This window comes from Pelophylax lessonae (genome assembly GCF_965119305.1).
Source record: "Pelophylax lessonae genome assembly, chromosome: 4".
In the NCBI taxonomy this organism is placed as follows: Eukaryota; Metazoa; Chordata; class Amphibia; order Anura; family Ranidae; genus Pelophylax; species Pelophylax lessonae.
The window spans coordinates 285,351,402-285,378,152 of record NC_138771.1 but is presented as its reverse complement, the minus strand read 5'-3'; the positions used below and the strand labels follow the sequence as shown (position 1 = coordinate 285,378,152).

The window sequence follows — 26,751 nt, the reverse complement described above, 5'->3', positions numbered from 1 at the left end:
AGGTTCTGAGAAACTGGCATTTTTGATTCTGTAATCCTAACTATGTTTGATGCTCATAGATCTTCTTCCTGTAAGATTTTTCTTTGAGAACTGGATTTTCCCCATGGGCCTTTTTCATTGGACTATCTTCTTACATTCTTCTAGTGGGGGGTAGAACAATATTTGGTCCTCTGTACCATCAAAGGTCAGGTGTCTACGTTGCCTATTTTTTTTTTTTTTCTTTAACATCCTAATTTGTACTGTTATACAATGTGTTACACACTTTTCTACCTCTGTTAGGCTTTCACCTCTACTGTGGATTTTAAATCTAGTATTGCCGGTTTTACAGTGACCTCCTGTTCAACCTTGACATGACATATCTTTTGGCAGTGCTTTCCCATAGGGTAGCCCTTGGGGTGGTCAGAAGGGTTTTTGAGCTATCAAATTTGCCTGTAAGGGAGCCACATTAAATCTTAGATCAGGACAAGTTTACCATAAGTGGTTTCTGTTTTTTACTTCATGAAGATATTCCCTGTGTCCGACATCAGCTCATCCCCAAGAAATCTCTCTCCATTGCCTGGATGTAGCCATGAGGGTTCCTGTTTTTGTTTGTTTTAGACAGATTCCCTTTTTTGTCATTCCAGAGAGTCCTTTAAGAAGCTATTTGGGTCCCAGATCTGCTACCTCTAAGGGATATGACATATTGCCAGCCTATGAGTTATGCTATAAAGTGTCTCTATTTCCTGTTAAAGCCCACTCCACTAAAGGGAGGAACTGTGCACATTAAAAGACTTCTATGTGCCTAGTGTTCATTCTCTCTCCTGTTTTCTTTGTGCCTAGTGTTCATTTTTTCTGTAGGCAGCATTAGAACCATAGGTCTTTTACTATCAAGTTGTGTCCCTCAATGGACTCCCAGGAAATAATTTTAGTACCGGTTCACACTAGTGCGATGCGGGAACCCTGAGAATCCACTGCGGGTCCTCACATTCACACTGCCATATGAGAACTGCTGAGAATGTCAATACAAAGTTAATGACCCCCCTAGATTAGTTTGCATATCACAGTGCAAACTGTAAATTCATACATGAATCGGATTGCATAGGTGTGAACACCCATGCGATCCGATTCTGCTGCGGATTAAAAAAAGGGTTCTTCACTACTTTGGTCCGAATGCAATGTGAATTCAGCCATACAATCTGTATGGCTGAATTTGCATCACACAGACATCGCATGTGATTTGCATGGCAGTGCGCTGCGAATCACATGCAATGTCTGCCATCGCTATAGTGTAAACCGGCACTTACAGCTAGAGTAAAATTCCATTTTTTTTCTATCATACATTGAGGGACACAGCTTTTATACAATAATTTTACAGTGAGTATAAAATCCCATTATAATTCCCCGGTTCACTAAGGCTTAGACTGATGTAGAGCCAGCATTCTGATCCAGTAAGTATGCAATTTAATTGCCCAGTGCTGAACATATAACACTGGGAACATTGTAAGCAATATAAATAGAATTCCTGAGTTTGGCTTACCCTACGCATGAAATATACTTTAATCCTAAAACCTGAACTATCATCTGAACTGTTGACCCAATGCTCACCCAATGACACTTTGTACCAGTTTCAACTCCAAATAATTTCTGCAAAGGTATCGCTAGCTTGAAAATCAGTTTTTTTACATTTATGGTATGATTCTAAGTGTAAATATATATTTACTGTTATTATTCTCCACTTTTGTTTATTTTATTTTAGATGCTGTTTATTAAAGGCGATGCCTACATTAAGGATTCTTGATGATGAAGAAATACATCTTGGGGATTACACTCCTCACAAGCCATCTTTGGGAAGTTTCATGGCTCTCTGTCAGACTCAAATCGTCAATATATGTAAATTATGGAAAGAAATAAACTGTGAAGACAAGTAAGTAGAAAGATTACTCTAGTAGCATGGGCATGTGCATTTTATAATAGAAGAAAGGAAGCAGCTGTGTTAGTTTTTGTGTTGTCTGCACTTGAAAGTGGTTGTAAGCCCTTACATACAGTATACGCAGTAAAGTAACTAGCCTTAGGTGATTCACAGAGATGAAACAAATCCTCCTACATAAGTTGTATCTACTTATCTTCAGTCCTTTCCCCTTTGCATCTATTCAAAGTCCAGAATTTACCAGTAATCAGTGAAAAAGCAGACACTAATATAGAGAACGGCTTTAGACAGGTAAAGCATGTTATGGATAAACAAATCCAGATATGGTGGGACATAGCAACCCTGGAAAAGCACCTTACTGTAGGAAAAATAGTTAAGTCCATGAACGGAGAACAAATGCTACAAAACAGAGGAGGAAAACAAATATCTTATGATATAGCATTTTTAACAGATTTCAATAGACAATACAAAAAGTTGGAAGCAAGTGTTAAAGTTTAAGGTCACCTTTTGGGAAAAAAACATAAATGCACATATTTTTGCAGGAAGAAGAAATGTACATTTATTCTTTTTTTCTTGAGGAACCTGGAAAGCATTGCAACCGTGATCAGTGGACCAGTGGTGCAATGTCAAACTCCTGCAGATGAGCCCTGGAGCTTTCAGCGTGTTTCTTCATATGGGCTGGCTGTTTACAAGCTGCAGGGCTTGTAAATGATCTACGAGGCAGCTCATCAGCGACCTTGCAGTCAATTCAGAACTACAAGCTATCAGCCTTTGTGGTTCAATACTGCGTAACTTTTTTGGACTAGGCCAGATATTTTTTGGCCCTTGCAAAGCAGTCACAGACAACAAAAGGAAACAAATGCATTTTATATCAAATCACACACACTGCAAATATAAAATTAATCAGTTCTTTTCATGTAATAACATCTATGTCGTATACATACTGGAATGCCCATAAGGCTCACAGTATGACGGGAGAACAACATGGAAATTTTGAATTCGAATTGGGGAGCATATCAATAACATCAGAAAGGGTTTAAAAAACATAGTCTCTCTAAACATTTTGGAGACTATCATAATTGCGACCCCAGAGGCCTTATTATTGATGAAAACGATAAAGTTAAGACAAATTAGAGAGGATCTGACCTAAAAAAGGCAATATCACAAAATGAAACATGGTGGATTTATGAACTAGGAACCTTAACACAAGGAGAGTTGAACATTGACCTAGAACTCAATAGTTTAATCTCCAATTTTTTAATTCTCTTTAAAAATATATATATTTTTTTAAAAATGAATATATTTTCTCATATATGATTGTAAAAAAAAACATATTTTTTTCACATTATTTAAATACTTATTAAACATATTTAAGATTTAGTTACTTAGTACATATAAAATACATCTTTTACTTCTTAATTTTTTCCTTGTTTTATTAAAATTGAATATTTATTTACCACTTCCCGAGCAGGGGTCCAAAAACAAGAAAGAAGACCCCTCAGAAAGAGGAAGTAGAAAGGAGAAGAGAGAGTTGTTGGTAACAATAAAGGAGTGCAGTGATAGTTATGAGGAGAAGAAGGAAAGAGCAGAATCTTGTAGACCAAGGGGGTGAAGTTTATTGAGGGGTGGGTGGTCAACAGTATCAAAGGCCGCAAAAAGGTCTAGTAGTAAGAGAATGAAGTACTAAAGTAGTGGCTGTTGGTTTTAGCAGTTAGTGAGTTTTAGTAGGGCAAGTTTCTGTGAACTGCAAAAGCCAGGCTGTAAGGGGTCAAGAAGGTTGTTTTCAGTGAGGTAGGAGCTCAGATGGTTGTAGATTAAGTGTTATAAAAGATTAGAGGTGAATGGGAGATAGGAGATGGGTCTTAAGTTGTTCGGGTTGGTAGGGTCCAGTGAGGGCTTTTAAGTTTGGGTGTGATCTGTGCATACTTTAGAGAGGAAGTGAAGGCACCAGTATAGAGGGGGAGATTGAAGATGCGAGTGAGCGAGCATAGGATAGAAGAAGAGGGTGACCATAGTAGTTGCGAGGGAACAGGATCCAGAGGACAATTGGTTAAGTGGACATCTGAGAAAAGTTTGGTAACCTCTTCTGTAGTAGCAAAAGAGGAAAGTATTGAAGATGGTGTTAGACAGGGTATGTTAAGTGGGGAAAATATCTGCACAGTGAAGATATCCTTGCAAATTTCATCAATCTTGTCTTTTTAGGGCTGGGAATCTCTTGGGCAGTGAGTGAGTTAGTGTGTGGAGTTGGTTGGTGACAAAGTAGAGAGTAAGGATTGAATGAGATGGTGACAAAGTAGTTTTTTTTGGCAGCATGAAGGCAGGAATTGTATTTTGGGAGGGCAAAATTGTATAGGGTGAAGTTTTTCTGGGATTTAGTTTTATGCCACAGTCACTCAAGAGCACGGCTATGTCTCTTGAGATTTCTCATGTCATCCGTTTGCCAAGGTTGCAACGGTCAGGACCTAAATCTGCCTCTAGTTACAGAAGAAAGTGTGTCCAGTGAGGATGAGGGTGAACTGTTGTACACAGGAATGACCAAGTTAGGACAGGGCAGAGGTGAGATTTTGTCATAGAGGTGGCCAGTAGCAGAACAGAGAAGTGAAAAGAGAAGAAAGTGGCAAAGGTTTCTATAAGTAATCCTTTTTATGCTTGTAGGAAAGGTGGTTGAAGACAAGGAACACTGTGAAACTGATGAGGTTGTGATCAGAGGAAAGGGGGTGTTGTTAGGGTTGCCAGGAGTGCAGAGATGGGAAAATTCAAGGTCAAGGATGTTACCATCGGAGTGAGTAGAAGTGTGGTCATTGTATTAGCTCGAAAGATGAGTTTAAGTTGAGATGTAGGCGCGCTGTTAACATTACCAAGAATGTTAAAATCACCAGAATGATAGTGGGTATTTCAGATTGTAGCCAATCAGAAAAGTAATCTAAAAAGCACGATATTGATCCAGGATACGCATACATCACTGCAATCCTTAGAGAAACTGGAGAAAACAGACAAAATACAGTGTCTTAAAAGAGAAGAATGGGTAGGGGGGACTTGAAAATCTATCTATATATCCTTCTGTCAGCCTATAGAACATTCATTTCAGTATCATCTATTTGCACCAAGGGAATCAATATTTTGGTTGATTATAAACAATTTTGTTATAAACCTGTTAACCCACGTTATCTATTCAAAATTATGATATACTGTATTACTGTATGTTACATGTAAAACGTACCAGTATTTTCCGTACCCTCAATTGGCTTCAATAAACTCAGACTGGAAAAAAAATAATTTTGATTGACTTTCACATGTAATTATGTTTATATTTTCAGGACATGTTCTCTGGAAAAGCTAGAACTGTACTGTAATACTTTAAAAGAACTGCATAAACTCAGCAGTGAACACAGATATGCACATGAATATGGTGACACCGAAGTTTCTCAGAAAGATGATCCTTCAGAAATAAGTCAATCAGTTTTTGCAAGCAGAAAGCACAATAATCCTGTTATCAGTGGTTTAAACGAAGATAACCATGATCACACAAGGCAGCTCACTCTGAATCAGCCTCACCTTCTGTCTGAAGACCGCCTTAAAAATGCTGAGAATAAGTATTTTGTGGGGAACACAACTGTTCAGTCTCTACCATTGGATAATTCCATCTGTGTCTCAGGAAATGCAACATATTCCAATAACTTGGGGAAAACCTTAAAAACATATCCCTCTGCGAAAAGCAGAGAAATGTAAGTTTTCTTGTTATTTAAATAATTCATACAACATATTCCTTTTTACTAAAAAAAGATGTGAAATTAGCAGTATACTACCCTTTTTGTATATTTGATCAGTAAATATATTCTAAAGCTTTTACACATAAATATTAATGCAGCTTTTACTACTAACATTTTACATTTATTGAAATACAAAAAAGTACTTTGCTACACTCCAAGTAATTGATTTCCATGTAATCTGATTACAGTTTTAACCACTTAAGCCCCAGAAGATTTTACCCCCTTCCTGACCAGGGGGTATTTTGCGATTCGGCACTGCTTGACTTTAACTGACCATTGCGCGGTCGTGCGATGCTGTACCTAAACGAATTTGACGTCCTTTTTTTCCCACAAACAGAGCTTTCTTTTGGTGGTATTTGATCACCTGTGCGATTTTTTGATCATGCGCTATAAACAAAAAAATAGCGACAATTTTGCAAAAATAACAATATTTTCACATTTTTTTGTATGAAATTCCCCCCAAAAAAAATGTAAAAATCAAAATTTTTTAACATTTTCGGCCAATTTCTTTTATGCTACATATGTTTGGTAAAAAAAAATCGCAAAAAGCGTATTTTGATTGGTTTGCGCAAAAGTTATCGTGTTTACTAACAAAGGGAAAGATTTCTGTCATTTTTGTTGTTTTTTTTTTAACGCGTAATGGTGGCGATCTGCGATTTTTTTTGCGGTACTGCGACATTGCCGCGGACAGATCGGACCCTTGACTGACATTTTCTGACACTTTTGGGGTTACCAGTGACATTTCTACAGTAATCAGTGCTATACATATGCACTGTTACTGTAAAAATACACTGGTAGTGAAGGGGTTAACTTTATTTGAGAGGGAGGGGCTTTGTGTGTCCCTAGGGGCGTGATTCTAACTGTGATTGGCTGTGGCTTGAGGTGTAGGAACAATGATCAACGGTCCTACATAGTAGAACCGTGTGATCATCGTTTCTACACCGGGGAGAATGACAGGCGGCTTGTTTACACTAGCCGCCTGACTTTCTCCCTCTCCCCCGACGATCGCCGAGTGACCGGCGGACATCGGGTCCGCCGGTCAAATGCGTGGGGGGGTCCATGACCGAGCGGGAGCGCGCCTCCGGCGGCACGCGCTCGCTCCCCAGAGCCTCACAGGCTAGCGACGTAGACCTACGTCGCTTTGCCTGTGAGGGGCTGACTGCCACAGTAAATATACTGTGAGCAGTCGGCAAGTGGTTAAGTACTTTTTTTTTGTTATTGTAAACTGTATCACCTGTAGTGAAATTATCTGGCGGTAGTGTTTCAGTTATTCATACGGCTGTCAGTTTATACTTTTATGAATAGAATAAAGTAGGTATAATGTGAGGGTTTCAAATGTATTGTAGATTTATTGATATGTATCTTTTAGGCACTTAGCATGTCCTTTCCAGGCACAAGGAATGTAAAAAAAGGACATTTTTAAACCGCTTTTTTTCCTGTCTAAATTCCTCGCAACCATTACAGCATAATGTAACATTTTCACTAAGCGCTACCTGCATTTATTGGGCGTGTCAGTAGTAGTATTAGAAAATGTTGCACTGCTTTTCTGAATGGCGCAGGACATTCTTTGTCAACATCAATGCCAGAAAAGTGTACAAATCCAATATTCAGTCACCCCCTAGTGTGTTGTGACTTTCAGAAAAGGTCATCCAGCTGCTATGCAGGCATAGTGTAGGACTTGGGATTCTCTCTGACCTGTTGGCTTCAACTTTGCTTGCTGAACATATTAGAGGTCAAAGACTTTCCATACCTGCCTCTTAGAATGTAATTTTCCTTCTATATGTGCTTAAAGTGTCACTAAAGGCGAAAGTTTAGTTTGTTTTGGGTAGAGAGAGATTACAACTCTTGTCAGGTTTTATTCCTGTTCATGCCCTAATTTAGAAGATTCACCCTCTCTATTTGCCCTGTTTACCAGTATCAGTAAAGAGAAAGTAAAAGAAAACATCATCAGAACAGGATAAGAAGGGGAATTGTAAGATAAGTTCAGCTGGACCCAAACAGGCATTGGCACGCATTCCCAGGCACATTAGCTTGTGCACAAGAAGAAATGTGCATGTGAGCATGCACGTTCACACACACGTGCACGCAATTGGCGCCAAACGGCCTATTTAAAGTGAGCAATGACAGGAGCAAAATGCTGAGTGGTCTTTCAGCTTGTTCCTGTTCACCTGTGCCCTGACCTGCTTCTGGTTTTACCTGTGCTGACTCAGCTTGTCCTCGACTCTCCTCTGGATTTCTGCCTGCCTACTTGTGACCTCAAAGCCCGACACAAATTCCGGGCTTTCAGGAACTCATGTGAAATATACTTTGCTCTGCAACCACGGACTTTCTCACTTGAATCCACCAAGGTGGGGTTTGCAATCTCTCTGCTTCTCAGGGAGCCACAGTCCTGGGCCCATCATCTTCTGGAACAGAACAATGCAGTCCTGAACACGATCTCATCATTCTTCAAAGTGATGGCTCAGCTTTATAAAGATCCCCAGTGATCTGCCACAGCTGACGCAACCTACATGTACTGCAGCAAGGCCGCCACCCTGTGGAAGACTATTTCACAGAGTTCTTTAGGTGGGCCTCCGATACAGGCTGGAATGATGCAGCCTTACGTCATCAATTCCGCCTCTGCCTGTCAGAGGGTCTAAGGACAAACTTGCCAGAGTGAGTACGCCTGGTTCCCTTGACGACCTTATTAGTCTCGCTATCCAGCTTGATCACAGGCTAAGGGAGAAGAGAGCGGAAAGAGCCGGTAGTGCCAGACCTACCTGGATGTTACCATAAGTACCGTTAACTCCAGCATTTCTTCCATCTACCAATACCCCCACCGCTTCAGGGGTAGAACCAATGCAATTGGGGCTCTTGCGCTCCCCACTCACCACCGAGGAGAGATGAAGACGCCGGAATAACCTATGCCTCTATTGTGGGGAAGCAGGACATTACCTTTAGAACTCCCCTATAAGGCCTTGCAAGTCCAAGTCCGCTCTCTCTTCTTACCTCGTTAACTGTTCTGGGAGAGACCGATCCACTCATATTACTCTACCTCTCTCACTACAGATCCCCGGTAAGAACATCCAAGTCCCAGCCATCATTGACTCTGGAGCTTGCAGCTTCTTCATGGACAATGACTTTGCTCAGCGTCATCAGATTCCCCTGCAAGCAAAGACCCGCCAGCTAGCCGATGAATCCCATCTTAAGCCTGGGCCTATAACTCAAGAAACCTGCCCACTACTTACTATATCTAATACTGACCAATGAGAATACTTATCTCTGGACATTATCCCATCTCCTCTGTTCCCTGTTATTCTGGGCATCCCCTGCCTACAAGCACACAACCCTCAGCTAAACTGGAGAACAGGAAAAGTGGGATTTTCATCCACCTATTGCCAGCAACACTGCTTCCAGCCCGTCCTTTGGAACCTGTACCCCTTCTGGGTCTACATCCTGATCTCGCTCTGTATCACAGCTTGTGCCTTCAGCATACCATGAGTTCTTGGAAGTCTTTGATAAAAAGAAAGCAGACATCTTGCCACCCCACCGTCCATATGACTGCCTAATCAAACTTTTACCTGGTGCTGAGATACCTTTTGGGTGCATCTTGCCTCTTTCTGAACTAGAACTTGAAGCACTACACTGCTATATTGATGAAAATTTGGAGAAAAGCTTCACCCGGCCCTCTATGTCCCCCCGCATAGGCTGGTATCTTCTTTGTTGAGAATAAGGATCATTCTCTGCGCCCCTGTGTCGATTATCGGAATTTAAACAAAATCACTGTTAAGAACAGATATCCTTTGCCCCTAGTTCCAAAACTTTTTCAACGCTTTACGGCAGCCACAGTATTTACGAAACTTGACTCATGAGGAGCATACAATCTAGTATGGATCCGCGAAGGGGACGAATAGAAGACAGCCTTTCGCACCAGATTCGGTCACTTCGAGTACCTTGTCATGCCCTTTGGATTGTGTAATGCTCCAGCCACCTTTCAGCATTGTGTAAATAATATTTTCAGAGGCTTTCTTGACCTATTCATGATTTTATATTTTGAGGACATTCTTATCTTTTTAGTATCCATCCAAATGCACTGTGGACATGCCAAAAAGGTCCTAGGCCACCTAAGAGACCATGGACTGTACGTACGCAAAGGCCCGAAAAATGCAAATTTGAAAAAGAAACAATCCAATTCTGGGGACTTGTCATTTCTACCTTAGGTGTCTCCATGGATACCCATAAAGTTAAATCTAAAGTTCAGGTGGACCCAAACAGTCATTGGCGCGCATGCCCAGACACATTAGTGTGTGCACAAGAATAAATATGCGCAAATGTGCGTTTGCGCACACAGGCACGCAATTGGCGGCAAATGGCCTATTTAAACTGAGCAATGACAGGAGCACATTGCGGAGTGGTCTTTCAGCTTGTTCCTGTTCACCTGTGCTCTAAATTGCTTCCGGTTTACCTGTGCTGACTCTGCTTGTCCTTGACTCTCCTCTGGATTCCTGCCTGCCTACCTTTGACCTCAGCCTGTGTTTGACCCTGCTCCTGTCTTATGCCTTTGCACTTCGCTGCAAGACTGTGTACTGACTTCGGCTTGTATCTTGACACCGCTTCCATCTCACGTTCTGGTACCCGCACTGCCCGGCTGTTGATGATCCCTTGGCTTGTGTTCCGGCTACGCTCCTCCCTTCTCATCCAGCATCACAGAGTTCCAGTTCCAGGTGCCCATCCGGTGGTCCGTGGACATTGGTTTCTTGTCAAGGCACAGCTAGTGCCTTCTACTATACCGGCCGTCGTACCACTCTTTGCCCCACACCACCTGTCATTTCTACCAGGGGTGTTGGACAGGAGGTGCAAGAGAAGCCTCCTCTACAGCTCAATCTCCACCAGGTACGTGATAGAAATATTACAATGGGGACCCTGGTGACACCCCAGGATTCCCTCACTTTGGAGGGAATTCCCCTGATTTCCTGTTTTGGCTATAGGACAGAAAGTGAAGAGAAATCTCCATAATGGAACACAGATGGCAAAAGAAAAAAACTGACGGGTTTTAATTCACCCTTACTCTATCCAGAATGAAAAATAAAAAGTTTTGCCTTTAGCAACATTTTTAAGTATTTGTAAACATGTTTTATCCTAGGTAAGTGAAAAAAAAAAAAAATGTTTTTTCAGCTTAAACTACATTTACCAAAGTATGCTGCACAGCTTAATGAAATGTTTTAAATGGCGGTCACATGACCACACAACCCTGTTCCCACTGTTTCCAATAGCAGGTGGGCATGTCTGTGTATCGGGCAAACATCACACACAACAGCTCCTCTATTGTGCGTGGAGTTACAGGTCGCCGTGCCAATGTACACCGTCTGTAGCTACCATATTCAGTTTGCCGATCCCCCCTCTTCCCCTGCCTTGCTGTGTTGATTGAGGCTTTCAGCAAAAGCTGCTGTCAATCAAAACAAAAGCTGGGCTGGGCAGGGGATTGGGGGGCTTGGGGGGTTCCGGCAGCCTAACTTACTGCAGGTGATACAAGCACGCTGTGCATTGGCATAGTCTTCTGTAACACCAAGCATGCATGGCCATGTAAACTGACCACACCAGCATAGATTTTCTTCCCTGCATGGCATGGTCAGCTGACTTAGGATAGAACGGGAACTATCTCCTGATAAAACCAGAAAAGGATGACTTTACCAGCATAAACATATCCATAAAAACACAAAGTTTAATTATCAGTTTACAAAGTTTAATTATCAGTTTAAGGGTAACATAAGCTTTAGTGGCCAGAGACCATCACTGTATAGAACAGTGTAGCTCCTCCCTGCCCTGAACTGTCCCTTCTAATTTTTTTAGATTTTTTTCCTATAAAACAAGTCAAAGTGGCTCATAAAAGAGCAGAAGAGAGTGCGCAATGGGTGAGGATAGAACTGTCCCATTGCATGCCCAGCCCCTGGCAAAGAACTTCCTTTAACCACTTGCCGACTGCCGCACGACTATTTACGTCGGCAGTCAGCCCCTCACAGGCAGAGTGACGTAGATCTATGTCGCTAGCCTGTGAGGGTCTAGGGAGCAAAAGCACGCCCCCGGAGGCGCGCTCCCGCGTGGTCACGGTCCCCCCCGCGCGTGTGCCCGGCGGACCCGATGTCCGCCGGTCACTCGGCGATCGTCGCTGCAGCGGGAGAAAGGCAGGCGGCTGATGTAAACAAGCTGCCTGTCATTCTCCACTGTGTAGAAACAGTGATCATACGGTTCTACTATGTAGGACCGTTGATCACTGTTTCTACAGCTCAAGCCACAGCCAATCACAGTTAGAATAACGCCCCTAGGGACACACACCACCCCTCCCTCTCAAAAAAAGTTAACCCCTTCACCGCCAGTGTAATTTTACAGTAACAGTGCATATGTATAGCACTGATTACTGTAGAAATGTCACTGGTAACCCCAAAAGTGTCAAAAATGTCATTCAAGGGTCTGATCTGTCCGCCGCAATGTCGCAGTACCGCAAAAAAAATTGCAGATCGCCGCCATTAAGCGTTAAAAAAAAAACAACTCTTTTTTTGTTTTATAGCGCATGATCAAAAAATCCGGTGATCAAATACCACCAAAAGAAAGCTCTGTTTGTGGGAAAAAAAGGATGTCAAATTCGTTTAGGTACAGCGTCGCACGACCGCGCAATTGCCGAATCGCAAAATAGGCCCTGGTCAGGAAGGGGGTAAAATCTTCCGGGGCTTAATAAAGGAATGATAACAACATTCCACTCAGATAATAGAACACTTCATCACTTCCCACTAATGCTAAAGACTAGACAAAATGGCATATGGATATTATTACAGTGCCTTGTGAAAGTATTCGGCCCCCTTGAACTTTGCAACCTTTTGCCACATTTCAGGCTTCAAACATAAAGATATAAAACTGTAATTTTTTGTAAAGAATCAACAACAAGTGGGACACAATCATGAAGTTGAACGAAATGTATTGGATATTTCAAACTTTGTTAACAAATAAAAAACTGAAAAATTGGGCGTGCAAAATTATTCAGCCCCTTTACTTTCAGTGCAGCAAACTCTCTCCAGAAATTCAGTGAGGATCTCTGAATGATCCAATGTTGACCTAAATGACTAATGATGATAAATAGAATCCACCTGTGTCCAATCAAGTCTCCGTATAAATGCACCTGCACTGTGATAGTCTCAGAGGTCCGTTTAAAGCGCAGAGAGCATCATGAAGAACAAGGAACACACCAGGCAGGTCCGAGATACTGTTGTGGAGAAGTTTAAAGCCGGATTTGGATACAAAAAGATTTCCCAAGCTTTAAACATCCCAAGGAGCACCGTGCAAGCGATAATATTGAAATAGGAGGAGTATCAGACCACTGCAAATCTACGAAGACCTGGCCGTCCCTCTAAACTTTCAGCTCATACAAGGAGAAGACTGATCAGAGATGCAGCCAAGAGGCCCATCATCACTCTGGATGAACTGCAGAGATCTACAGCTGAGGTGGGAGACTCTGTCCATAGGACAACAATCAGTCGTATACTGCACAAATCTGGCCTTTATGGAAGAGTGGCAAGAAGAAAGCCATTTCTTAAAGATATCCATAAAAAGTTTCAATTAAAGTATGCCACAAGCCACCTGGGAGACACACCAAACAGGTGAAACCAAAATCGAACATTTTGGCAACAATGCAAAACGTTATGTTTGGCGTAAAAGCAACACAGCTCATCACCCTGAACACACCATCCCCACTGTCAAACATGGTGGTGGCAGCATCATGGTTTGGGCCTGCTTTTCTTCAGCAGGGACAGGGAAGATGGTTAAAATTGATGGGAAGATGGATGGAGCCAAATACAGGAGCATTCTGGAAGAAAACCTGATGGGGTCTGCAAAAGACCTGAGACTGGGACGGAGATTTGTCTTCCAACAAGACAATGATCCAAAACATAAATCAAAATCTACAATGGAATGGTTCACAAATAAACATATCTAGGTGTTAGAATGGCCAAGTCAAAGTCCAGACCTGAATCCAATCGAGAATCTGTGGAAAGAACTGAAACTGCGGTTCACAATTGCTCCCCATCCAACCTCACTGAGCTTGAGCTGTTTTGCAAGGAGGAATGGGCAAAAATTTCAATCTCTCGATATGCAAAACTGATAGAGACATACCCCAAGCGACTTACAGCTGTAATCGCAGCAAAAGGTGGCGCTACAAAGTATTAACTTAAGGGGGCTGAATAATTTTGCACGCCCAATTTTTCAGTTTTTTATTTGTTAAAAAAGTTTGAAATATCCAATAAATTTCGTTCCACTTCATGATTGTGTCCCACTTGGTGTTGATTCTTCACAAAAAATTACAGTTTATGTTTGAAGCCTGAAATGTGGCAAAGGTCAAAAAGTTCAAGGGGGCCGAATACTTTCGCAAGGCACTGTAACTATGGATAACGCTAAAGATAACACAGATTTGCTCGCATGCACAATTTTGTAATATGCAGTTTTACTGCGCTTTATTTCTTACTTTTATTTCTACTTTTCAAGCGGATCTTCACCCTTTCTTGTACTTACATTTTTTTAAGGAATATGTCAAGGCCCCCGATACCTCCAGGGATATGTAACATTTCATTCAAAGAAGGAGAAGGGAGGGCCTAGTGGTGCATCATCGGGAGGCTGTGCCTGAACCTGGAAGAGACTGCAGCCTCCCGATAAAATCACAGGGGAACATGGCGGCACCAGATGTAGGAAGTGAAGACAGAGAAGTGGATCTCAGCAGTACAACGCTAGATCTGCTGGGGGAATATCTGAGTTGAAGACAACCCAGCATCAGGTTAGCAGAAAAAAAAATATTACGAGATGAGGGTGAAGTTCCTTTTGAAGAATAACAACATAACACTGTCTTGTTCAATTACTATGTAGGTTTTCGTACTGATGTTTGAATTTTTTGTTTTTGTATATCCAGCCAAGCAGCCATTCTTATTCAGTCCTTATGGAGAGGATATGTGGTAAGAAGAGATATTTGTTACTACACAAAGCTTCATGAGGCTGCCTCCACAATACAATCGGCATGGCGCCAGTACTTCAGGAGACCAAAAACCTGCAAAAAGAAGCACTGTGCTAAGATGAAGAGATCAGATATCAAACATCAGGCTGCCACTATTATACAGGTAAGTTCATGCCAGATACTACTTCAATTTTTGCATTTTGGTTAGCAGAAAAAGTGCATGTACCACATGACAATCATTTCCCCAAGATCTCTCCAATTCTGGTCTATACAATGAAGAACCATGCTAGGCAATTTAGAATTTTGTAAGATGGTTACTAAGGCTGGATTTATATCTTCTGCTGCTTTAGCCAGCTGTCTTGTACTACTGTTTTTTTACTCTAATCAACTGACCAGATTTAACACTGAGACTATATATGGAGAGCTTACCAGACTTGCCTTTGTGGCGTGGGTAGAAAGAGAGGCTGAAGGAGACATGGTTTTTTAAAAGCTAGAAATGAGCCCTAAAGGAGTGAAGCAGGCTCAGCTCACTGCTCCGCTCACAGTATGGTTCTAGGTTTATTTTTAGGCCCAAAGGGAAATACTGTAATCATGTTTTTTCCCCAGCTAAATGCACAGGCTACAACGGTGAAGACCTGGCAAGATCTGGCAAGTATGGGCCTTATGGAACTTTATATCGTACAAAAGAATGTATTGCTGACTGTTCGATGAATAATTTGCAGGTGACTGGTGCTGTCTCATGCAACAGCCTATGTGGCCCACGCAGAAATCAAACTTGATAACATCCTTTTTGTGAGTTGCTGAATTCAGAGCAGTTTGATTTTGTGTCGCCACCCAGCATAATGACAGAAATCTGAAACCCCTTGATAAAGACTTCCACTCTGGTTCCTTCTTCCTCTTCTGCATTTAGGCCTGCCAGAAAGCTGCGGACGCTTAGACATGTTACTACATTAAAACTAGTGTATAACAAAACAGCCCGAACATTGCCATTAGAACATTAAGCCTTAACTTATAACTAGTATTCAGCACCTCTAACACTACCATATTACCAATTGTTTCTGTGTGGAAACTTTGGCCAGAGAGACTTTGTAATGAAGTCCTACAAAACCTTAATTGACACAGGCTAATGCACGCTATTATTATTTTATAAAAATATTTAATTCATTAAAGTGGAGTTCCACCCTAAATTTATACTTACCTCCATCTTCTCGCACCGGGTCACCTGAAAAACAAATGGATAATCGCATTTTTTTTTTTTTTACTTACCTCGTGTAGAAGAAAATATACTTACCTTACTTCCTTCTTCCTCCCCTCGGTGGCCACGGCGATTCGTCACTTCCTGGCTTTGCAATGATTCCTGGGAGCTGAACGTCATCGCTCCCAGGAATCAATGCGCCTGCACTGGCCCCGCCGTCACTTCTGGTGCGCGCGCGTCATTCCCTTCTAAACAGCTTCTGGGCATGCCCAGAAGCTGTGGAGGGATGACGCGCGCACACCGGAAGTGACGGCGGGGCCGGTGCAGTGCATCGTGGGACCGAAGAAGAGGACGCAGAAGAGGATCGCGCTGGCTTCAAGCTGCCACACCTGAGATGGCAGCACTGGACAATACTTTTTCAAGGTAAGTATTTCTCCTAAAAGGTAAGTGCAACCCGGGACAGATCAGAGGCTAGCCATTGTGGAATGTACTAGCCCTGACTGTCCCGGGGGTATTTCTATTAAAAAATGTATTCCCAGGGTGGAACTCCGCTTTAATTTGTGAGTTTGTTCCTAATGCTTCTAAAAAGATTAAATTAGTTTGAGAAGAACTTACATAGTTCAAGGTACATCTGTTTGGAGAGCAAATGTAAACTCTGCTTAGTAAACTCTGTAGTGTGTGTACATTTCATCATTAGTTTAAAAAATGTATATGCTATATACTGGAGAGCAGGAAGGTTTTTTTTTTATTTTTTATTTTTTTATTTAACCTTTTCTGGACCCGTAGTCTGGACTTTGGTTTTATTTTCCATCAGCTGTCTATTTTTCATTAATCGAGTTGAAAGTCTGTTGATTTCCTAGTAAAAGAGAGGATCTATGTATTCCATACAGGAAGGTTTATTTGAATTTGGAAGACATTCCAACATAACTAATTCAGTCTGGTATAAATGTCCTTTCCCCAACATTCAACAATTCAGCAAATTCTATTGCAGCAGTTACCTAGGGGACCTAGAAAAGAACTACAAAAATAGATAAATATACAGTTGAAACTGCTTACCTTCCAAAGCATTGCAATTCTACTCAGCAATTCTTGTATTATACACAAACCATCCACACTCCATAGCAAGAAAGTTCTCTCTATTGTTTGAGATTTGACTTTGCAGCTTCCTGAGTGCTCAACCCCCCCCCCCCCCCCCACATATATGTATTCCTAAATTTGAGTGAATATCAATAGGGCAATTTAGCTGTTAGCCCAGACTTGTGCTTTATTTCAATAAATCATAAGAAACAACTTAAAGTCCAGCTACAGGCAATTTATTATTTTCTTTTAAATGGTGCCACAAGACAGTTTGTATGTGCAAGGTGTAATGGATCTTCCTTCGGAGGAGACCTCAATACAACACCCTGCACTCACATACAATGACTGCTCTCACATACAATGACTGCTCTCTGCTTTATTGAGGACTGCCCAGAGCTTGAGAAGAGGCAAACAAAACAGAGGACTTCTGCATCATAAGACATTTGGATAGGTACATTTATAAAAATAAAAACAAAGATGGGCGGCCTATAGGGAGGAGGTGGGTAGCTTGGACACGAAGGGGTGGGGAATCTTGAGTTAAATTTTAAAATGTATCTAACCGCAGACTTCTGAATTAAAAGAGAAATATAGGGTTCTTTAAAAAAATATATTCTCACCTAGGTGCATGCTGCATTGTCCCTGTTGCTTCTAAGACTGTGAACTGAGCAATCAGAGGCCGCTGTTTGCTCAGTTCTCAGTCTTCAGTGAACAGAGAGCCAGTGACTGTCTTGCTGAGAGGCCAAGCCAGCTGCTGATCCAGGCATCTGGGTGGATCCTGACTTTAAAGATGGGAGCTTTCTAGAGCCTGGACCGGCTGAGTGATGGCTCAAACCCACTTTTGGCTGAAAACTGGTCACAGGAGTGCAGAATGAACTGCACTCCTGTGATCAATAGGATAAATAAGGCCAAAAAAGCTTTGGCCATACTCCTCCTTTTGTAACGGGAGGAAAATAAATGTTAATTATCTAACACCATATGTCTAAAGGAATAAATTGCATGTTCATGCATTGCAAACTGTGAAAGATTTGCTGCAGCCTAAATTAAATCTGTTATATCATACTAAAGATTGAAACCAGTACTTTGAACCAAAAATCAAAATGATATAATATGTAAGCAACTTCTTAACAATACAAAAGAGATAGATAGATAGATAGATAGATAGATAGATAGATAGATAGATAGATAGATAGATAGATAGATAGATATTCAAGTATGCAAGTTATATGCAACATTATTATTTATATTTCTTATTATATTCCTTTCAGAATGAAAACAAATGGCCCATTTAGGCCCAGTCTGGCACGTTTCCTTCTTCACAGTATTTCTTTTTCAAATTATAAAGATGCATGCAACAAAGCTTAGGCTAAGAATAGCTTTACTCTGCCTATAGCTCATTTCTATAAATAACCAGACACTCAAAGCCTGCATTTTCTATACAAGAGGTTGTTTGAGTCTCACTAATTTGAAAGTTAAAGGTTGCAAGTACACGCTTTGCTTTCTCTTTGTATCTTCTTTTCCCTGAGGCCCTTAAACACCCTAAAGGAATTGTCAAATTATTAATTAGTTGACCCAGGCTGCATGCAACAAGGGGAGTTAAAGAATTCCTTTCTGCTTACTTGAATAGACCCTCCTGGGTATTCTAGGCTTCAGACACATGCAGGCATTTAATTTGTCATGTAGTTTTAGATGTCACATAAAGTTCAAAAACAGATCATTGAGCTATTAAACGGAGCTCAGAGATGTTTTATCTTCTTAATGGGATAACAGAGTGAATCTGTATTTTTGGTTTATCTATGCTTCTCGTTTGACATACTTTTCATTTTCTGTGCAGGCAGCTTGGAAAGGATTCTTCCTTAGAAAGAAATTGGCTGCTGCTTTTGCTGCTATTGAAAGAGATGAGCTAGATGATGACTTTGAAGAAGTGAATTTGGACCATTTCACGTTAGATGAAGTAAGCAGAACACATTCTAACAAAAATATTCTATTATTCTTCTTAGAATATTTTATGTGTAATTGTAAAAGGTAGTGTAATTTGTAATATATATATATATATACAGTATTCCACAAAAGTAAGTACACCTCTCACATTTTTGTAAATATTTTATTATATCTTTTCATGTGACAACACTGAAGAAATTACACTTTGCTACAATGTAAAGTAGTGAGTGTACAGCTTGTATAACAGTGTAAATATGCTGTCCCCTCAAAATAACTCAACACACAGCCATTAATGTCTAAACTGCTGGTAACAAATGTGAGTACACCCGTAAGTAAAAATTTAAAAATCGGGCCCAAAGTGTCAATATTTTGTGTGTCCACCATTATTTTCCAGCACTGCCTTAACCCTCTTGGGCATGGAGTTCCCCAGAGCTTCACAGGTTGCCACTGAAGTCCTCTTCCACTCCTTCATCACGACTTCATGGAGCTAGTGGATGTTAGAGACCTTGCACTCATGCAGCCCCAGACCATGACACTCCCACCACCATGCTTGACTGTAGGCAAGACACACTTGTCTTTTTATTCCTCACCTGATTGCTGCCAAACATGCTTGACACCATCTTACCAAATAAGTTTATCTTGGTCTCATCAGACTACAAGACATCATTCCAGTAATTCATGTCCTTAGTCTGCTTGTCTTCAGCAAACTGTTTGGGGGTTTTCTTGTGCATCATCTTTAGAAGAGGCTTCCTTCTGGGACGACAGCCATGCAGGGCAATTTGATGCAGTGTGCGGTGTATGTTCTGAGCACTGACAGGCTGACCCGACACCCCTTCAACCTCTGCAGCAATGCTGGCAGCACTCATGTCTTATTTCCAAAAGACAACCTCTGGATATGACGCTGCACACATGCACTTAATTTCTTTGGTCGACCATGGCGAGGCCTGTTCTGAGTGGAACCTCTCCTGTTAAACCGCTGTATGGTCTTGGCTATCATGCTGCAGCTCAGTTTCAGGGTCTTGGCAATCTTCTTATAGCCTAGGCCATCTTTATGTAGAGCAACAATTATTTTTTTCAGATCCTCAGAGTTCTTTGCCATGAGGTGCCATGTTTAACTTCCAGTGACTAGTATGAGAGAGTGAGAGCGTTAACACCAAATTTAACACACCTGCTCCCCATTCACACCTGGCACCTTGTAACACTAACGAGTCACATGACACCGGGAAGGAAAAATGGCTAATTGGGCCCAATTTGGACATTTCCACTTAGGGGTGTACTCACTTTTGTTGCCAGCAGTTTAGACATTAATGGCTGTGTGTTGAATTATTTTGAGGAGACAGCAAGTTTACACTGTTATAAAAGCTGTACCCTCACTACTTTACATTGTAGCAAAGTGTAATTTCTTCAGTGTTGTCACATGAAAAGATAGGATAAAATATTTACAAAAATGTGAGGGGTGTACTCCCTTTTGTGAGATACAATATAAATGTAAATATACAGTATGTATATATATATATATTAGACACATGGTTACAATTGAAGATGTGCAGTACCACTGCACACCACAAATATATGGAGTGCTATAGTTGTGAATTGTTAGGCATTTGCCACTTACATGCAGGGTTGCCAAACTCGTGGGACTTTTTTTACTGGCAAAACATGGAAAATTTACAGGTGGAGCTCATTTTTTACTGATATCCTGAAATATGACAGAAACACCTATTATAAGCTAAGAAAATCGATAGATAAGCAGTATAAACAATATGTTAATATTACCAATAATAGTTATTACTCCAGTATTCTGCTTGCTTTACAATGAAAAACTCAAACCAGAGTGACAAAATGTGAGCACGACTAGGATTATGAAAGGATAAACAGTAAAAGAAGTTCCGTGGCGTAGCATGCCATAGCCTTTCAGTTTGCAGGGCCACATTTTGGGACTTAGAGGAAGAAAACGCTCCCCCATAAGTTATGCCCATATCATACATCACTACAAACAGTTCAAATTGTTGTATGCAAATGTCCTCTTACTTGCTCTGTTTTCTTGTAATCTGTACTGTTGCATTTGCTGACATCACCGGCAAATGCGCATCTTTAGCCCGAGTCACGGCATGCTCTTTGTACAGTCTGTCCATAAAGATGTATGCTGCATCTGTCATATCCACTCTGTGCGGCACAGCACAGAGATCCCGCAATACTTCAGTCTCTTGATGCACCCCATGCGATCTTACCCATCACAGGGAAAGGTATAAACATCGGGACATCGTGGCTGACTGCAGCGGGGATGAGCCACGGTACACCGTTACCATAGTGATTTCAGAACTAGAACGAGGCTTGCTAAGAACCTAATGCGCATGTGCGAGTTTAAAAATCGGACTGGCAGAAATTGGAAGTAGTAAATTGCAAGATGGACTCAGAAGGGCGCTGGCTGACCCCAGGAAGGAGGATTTTTAAAAATTCAGCAAAACATTAAAAAACAAATGAGTGAGGGTATTTGAGGGTTATTATTAATGTGGAATGTGTTGGAATACATTGCTATACTGGCTTATATATAAAACAGCTTCAAAGGGAGAGAGCTTACTTTCTCTTTAAAGGGTGGTGATTAAACAGTTGCTATATACACTGTACACATATAACAGTCCTTGTACCCACAAAATGTAAGAACAAAGGATTTTTTTTTATAAAATTAAACATTTTTATTGCTTTTATGCGCAAAAAAAGGTATTGTTTTGTCTGACTGGGCCTACCCTAAAGAAGAACTTCAATAAAATCTGTAACTGTTGGGACAATGAACACCTTGGTCACTACTATGTACATAATAATTTAAGTTAATAAGTAACATACAAAGCAAAATATAGATTGCAGCAGTCAGGATGAACCCTGTGTTCACATTAGAGTCCTCCATTATTTCAAAGTCCCTAGCATTCCCCTGTGCATCAGGTTTTCCAGAGTGCCCTTTTACATCAGAGTTCCTCTTTTCATCAGAGTCTACAAACCCCCTCCCCCCCTTACGTCAGAGTCTACAGGGTTCCCCCATACATCAGAGTCTACAGGGTTCCCCTTTACAGTGTAAGACAATACACTGCCTGTGCCTCCGTGTGGAGACTGTCCCCGGCCTGGACTCCTCCGCTCACTTCCTTCCCCCAGTCCCTTACCCTCACGCACAGTCACATCATCAGTGTCCTGGACTCTGCTCTATCCCTGGCAGATCCCTTTTGACGGAGACTCTATCTCCCAGGTCTGTTCTTAGCAGGTGGACTGTTGGCTGGGATTAGCAGCACTTGAAGGCAGAGCAGCTTGAGGAGGAATTTAGGGCCAGCAACCAATAGTTTTAACAGTTGGGCAGCAAGCAGCACTTAGGAGAGAGTAAACCGCCAATCCACTGCCATAGAGACTACAGGGGTAGGCCAGCCTCTGTATTTTTACAGATAGTTTTGTTGCCTCTACAGACTTATGGACAGTAAAAATCAGGGTGATTTTTACAAACTGTTCATAAAAATACGGATGGTTGGCTGAACTGGCAGCTGGCTCAGGCTCTAAGCGAGGCGATGGGAGGACTGAGCCAGCTGCTCCTAACCCCTGCACAGCCAGTTGCTCCAGTGAGCACCAGATGGGCATAGCAGAGAGCCAGTGACTGAGAGTCCCCACTCTATGCTCAGGGTGGAGGGGAGAACTGAGTGATCAGCAGTGTTTGATCACTCAGTACTCTGTAGAGACGATGGGGGACAGATGCAGCATTGGATCGATTCTGCATCAACCTAGGTGTGTATAATTTTTTTTTTTCAGAAACCTGAACTTCTCTTTTAAGTATTTAGGTTAAGAAAGTGTATTGTTCACCTTGTTGTATGGATATTGAATTGTGAATATCACACACTAAATATTTACATATTAGTGTTTTTTTTTTTTTTTTTTAAACTACCATTTAATCAAAAACTTAGGCTGTCTAGAACTGATTGTTCCCTAGCCTACCTATCTTTATAGCTGTAATGAGTGAGGGAGTTTCATGCCCTTTGTTTATTTTTCTATTTTAGCAAAACACCAAAACCTCCAAAATGGGCAGAAACTGTGCTAGAAAGTATTGCAGGGAAATTTTACATTACCCAATCTTCCCATTGGTAAATTAAGCCTCAAGGCATCACCTTAGACTAAAATATCACGTTGATCCTTTAAAGGCTAAGTCCGCCTTAGGAACCCAAATGTAGGGTGTAACATGCTCCTATGCAGCAACCTCCTGCCATCAGTGCTCCCTGCTTTGTGACAGTGGGCAGGGGATCTTCTCCCTGCACCTGCTGTCACAAATTGAAAACAAAAAATTTCCTGTGAATTAATTGACTAGAAGTACTGTCAGTCATTATGGCTGATGGCTTGTAGTTCACAATGAACTGTGAGGGCGCAGATGAGTGCTACCTATGCAGTTTTCTTTTGATCCATTTCTACAGTGCTTTTTGTGGTGCGTTTTGGGTTTTTTTGGCCAATTTGTTGAACAAATTACCCCTTCCTTACAGCACTATAGCCAAAAGACGGCTACAGTTCCCATTAGTGCCACCTATCAGTGAAGCCTCATTCAGAACACAACAGTGAAGGAGATTAATTACAATATTTGCAAAATTTTATGACAGAAACGAAGAAAAGGTTTTTTTCAAAATTTCCATCCGTTTTTGTTTGTTTAGCAAAAAAAAAGAAAAAAAAACTCAGTGGGGATTAAATGCCACCAAAAGAAAGCTCTAAAAGATGAAAAAAAAATGTTAGATAAGTACAGTGTTGCATGACCGCACAATTGTCATTCAAAGTGCAACAGCGCTGAAAGCTGACAATTAGCCTGGTCAGGAAGGGAGGGGTATAAGTGCCCAGTAAGCAAGTAGTAGACATTACCCTCAGCCACACAGAGCTGCTAATCAGTTTCTTGCTGCCTAGCTTAGGAGTAGGACTAGAATACCCTGCTGGGACTCCTTGTCTCAGTTTTTATTTTTCTTTGAAAAATGTTTTCTTTTTATTTTCTCACTCACTATCGCTAGTTAGTCAGGGGGGGTCCTCCTGGAGAACTACAAGCGACAGCCGGGCTGGGCCTCGCACTGGATAATCTAGACCCTTATGGTGTCCCAGCTGGGCCTACGAGCGTGTGCAGCTTGTGGTCCGCCCGGGCCTCGCCACAACGGTGCCCCGACGGATGAGGAGGAGCCAGTGGAGGAATTTTCTTCCCCGGGATGCATCAACCCTGGAACGCCCTGTGTTGCAGCGTCCCCTCTTGGCTGACGACACCCCGACTCAGGGTGAGAGATGACCCATATCGGAGCAGAGGCCGCGGTCCATGGTGTCGTGAGTGATGCTACCCCCCTGGGACAGTCATCTGCGGGGGGTCATGTGGGCCCACTCCTTGGGGATGTCAGGGCATGCGGTTTCTGTGATGTCCCCCCTGGCTGGTCTCTGTCTCCCTGCTCCCTCTGGGGGCGCTCTAGCGGCAAACGCTGCTTGGGGGGGTGTGGGGCTTTTAGCTCGTCCTGGGGGGGCTTCCCTGTGGATTCCCGCAGTGGCCAGGGTCCTGGGTTCCTGACTGTTCGGCGCCATTTTTTCGGCCACCATTTCTGGTGAGGGCATACCTAGCTGGCTCACAGTAAGGGCAGCAGTCATTTTTTGCTAGCATGTGCAATTCCAGCGCCATCTTGGATGTGGGCAGCCGCCCTGTAATTTTTCCCCATAGACTTCGATTGGCATCCATTTTTTGTGTGGCTCAGGGCGCTGTTCGGCCTCTAGTGGATGATGTCACTTCCTCCATCCATCTTCAGTTGCTGCAGTGGAGAGCGGTTTAGTTTTCCTATATCTCTGTCACTATAGGGTTTTTTTGAATGCTTTCTGGGCATTTTTTTCTTTAAACACATTGCTCCTTCAGGTCATCTGGCAATATAAAGGGGGACTCTGGCGGCAGTGCGGGATCGCGGTGCGGACCGCAAAATCACAGATTTAAAGGGCCAGTGTCCCAATTTTTGTAACACTGCCAAAATGGAGTCCTAGATTAACTATTTCCCCGCTGATCTGTTTTGCGCCTTCGGAACATGCAGAGCTCCTTTCCTCAGCTTCTTTGCCTGCAGCCATTGCACCTTTGGCGTCGCAAATGATGTCACAGTGTACTGTTCAGAACCGACCGATGCCCTCTCAGTCATCTGATTCAGAGCCTGATCTGGTTGCCACAGACGACACCCCCCTGAGGGGTCCCAGTCCTCACACTCAGATGGGGAAGCGGAGGAGTCCTCCTCCGCTGCAGCGTGGGAATGCGCTTTAGTTGAAGCACTTATTCGCTCCATTAGGGAGACTTTGAAAATTGATGAGGAGCCCACACAGTCAGGTAAGTGGGTTTCCTTCGGGTCCCGCAAAGCTCAGAAGTCGGGTCAGGATTTCCCCTGCCCCGAGGAGTTTCACGATATCTTGAACATACAGTGGCGACGCGTTAAGCACGTGCTGGCGGTGCCTAAGCGTTTTCAACGTCACTATCCCTTTGGGGTCCATGTTAGCAATCGCTGGACACACTGTTTCCAGGTTAATAAAAAAATAAATAAATACACGGTGGTGCCCGGGGTGAACTTCCCAGTGTTTTGAAGACCCGATGGATAGGAGCATGGAATCGCTTTATACACGTGGCGGGCTCACTTCTCAAGCCTGTGTTCACTTTCGTGCTAGTTTTCAAAGATGGTTACGGAATGGATCAAGGTGCTTAAGAGCAACTTGGTAAGGGAGTCGTTTCCTCTCATTGAGCTCACGGACCAAATGGTCCATGGCCATGGTGTACCTGTGTGATGTGGCCCTGGACGAGGCTCCCCTGGTCACAAGATTGTCTGCAGTGGGGTTTGCACTCCGCCGCATAGTGTGGCTAAAGAGCTGGTCGGCAGACCATGTATCATAAAAGACCGTGTCTGATATCCCCTATCTGGAGGAACGCCTTTTCAGGGAATCCTTGGGTGAGATTGTCAAGGGTCTCACAGGGGGTTAGTGTACCCTCCTGCCCCAATCCGCTAAGGGTAAAACACCCCAAGTGTTTAGTCTCCTGTGTGCCCAGTGGGGGACTCCGAACGTGGATCTATTTGCATCTCATCTCAACAAAAAGGTGAAAAGGTTCATGGCCAGGGCTTGAGATCCTCTGGCAGATGCAACGGATGCACTGGTGGTGCCTTGGCAACGGTGTCAGCTGATTTATGCTTTTCCCCCGATTCAACTGCTGTCCAGGTTCCTCCGCGGATTGCCATTTGAACAGGTACAGGTGATCCTGGTGGCCCTGGATTGGCCTCGTCAGTCTTGGTATCCAGACCTCGTATAGATGGTCGTCGAGCCTCCTTGGCGGCTACCTCAGAGAGAAGATCTGTTATCTCTGGAACCAATCTTCCATCCTGCTTTACGGTCTCTGGCTTTTGAAGGCCAGGTGTTGAGAGACAGAGGTCTCTCCGGTGCTGTGATTCCTACCTTGCTAAGGGCTCGGAAGGCTTCCTCCAGGAAGATTTACCATCGTACCTGGTGTGAGTCGCAAGGGTTGCATCCTCGCTCCTTTTCGGTGGCGAGGGTCCTGGCCTTCCTACAGGAAGGTGTGGAACAGCGTTTGGCACTGGGCATGATTAAAGATCAGGTGTCGGCCTTGGCCATTTTCTTCCAGCGTCCCTTGGCGACCAATTCTCTGGTTCGCACCTTTATTCAAGGGGTGCATCATTTGGCTCCTCCAAGGAGGGCTCCTTTGCCTCCATGGGACCTGAATTTGGTTTTGTCCGTTTTGCAACGGCCCCCCTTTAAAAATATCACAGAAATAGGTTGCCTTTCTGGTGGCTATCACCTCTGCTCGCAGAGTGTCTGAATTGGCTGCTCTGACCTGCCGTTCGTCTTATCTGGTTGTTCTGCGACCAAACCAGTCTTTTCTCTC

The 26,751-nt window shown here is 42.7% G+C and overlaps 1 protein-coding gene across 1 annotated transcript in view; it reads left to right on the top strand.

The window, feature by feature from the left end:
• The window catches only part of LRRIQ1 (leucine rich repeats and IQ motif containing 1), a 378,050-nt gene that overhangs the window by 170,248 nt on the left and 181,051 nt on the right, over positions 1-26,751 (top strand). The window contains exons 14-17 of the mRNA XM_082254861.1: positions 1,736-1,903; positions 5,224-5,631; positions 14,603-14,807; positions 18,748-18,867. Of these exons, the coding sequence (XP_082110987.1) occupies positions 1,736-1,903; positions 5,224-5,631; positions 14,603-14,807; positions 18,748-18,867 (901 nt within the window). The remainder of the gene's footprint in view (positions 1-1,735; positions 1,904-5,223; positions 5,632-14,602; positions 14,808-18,747; positions 18,868-26,751) is intronic.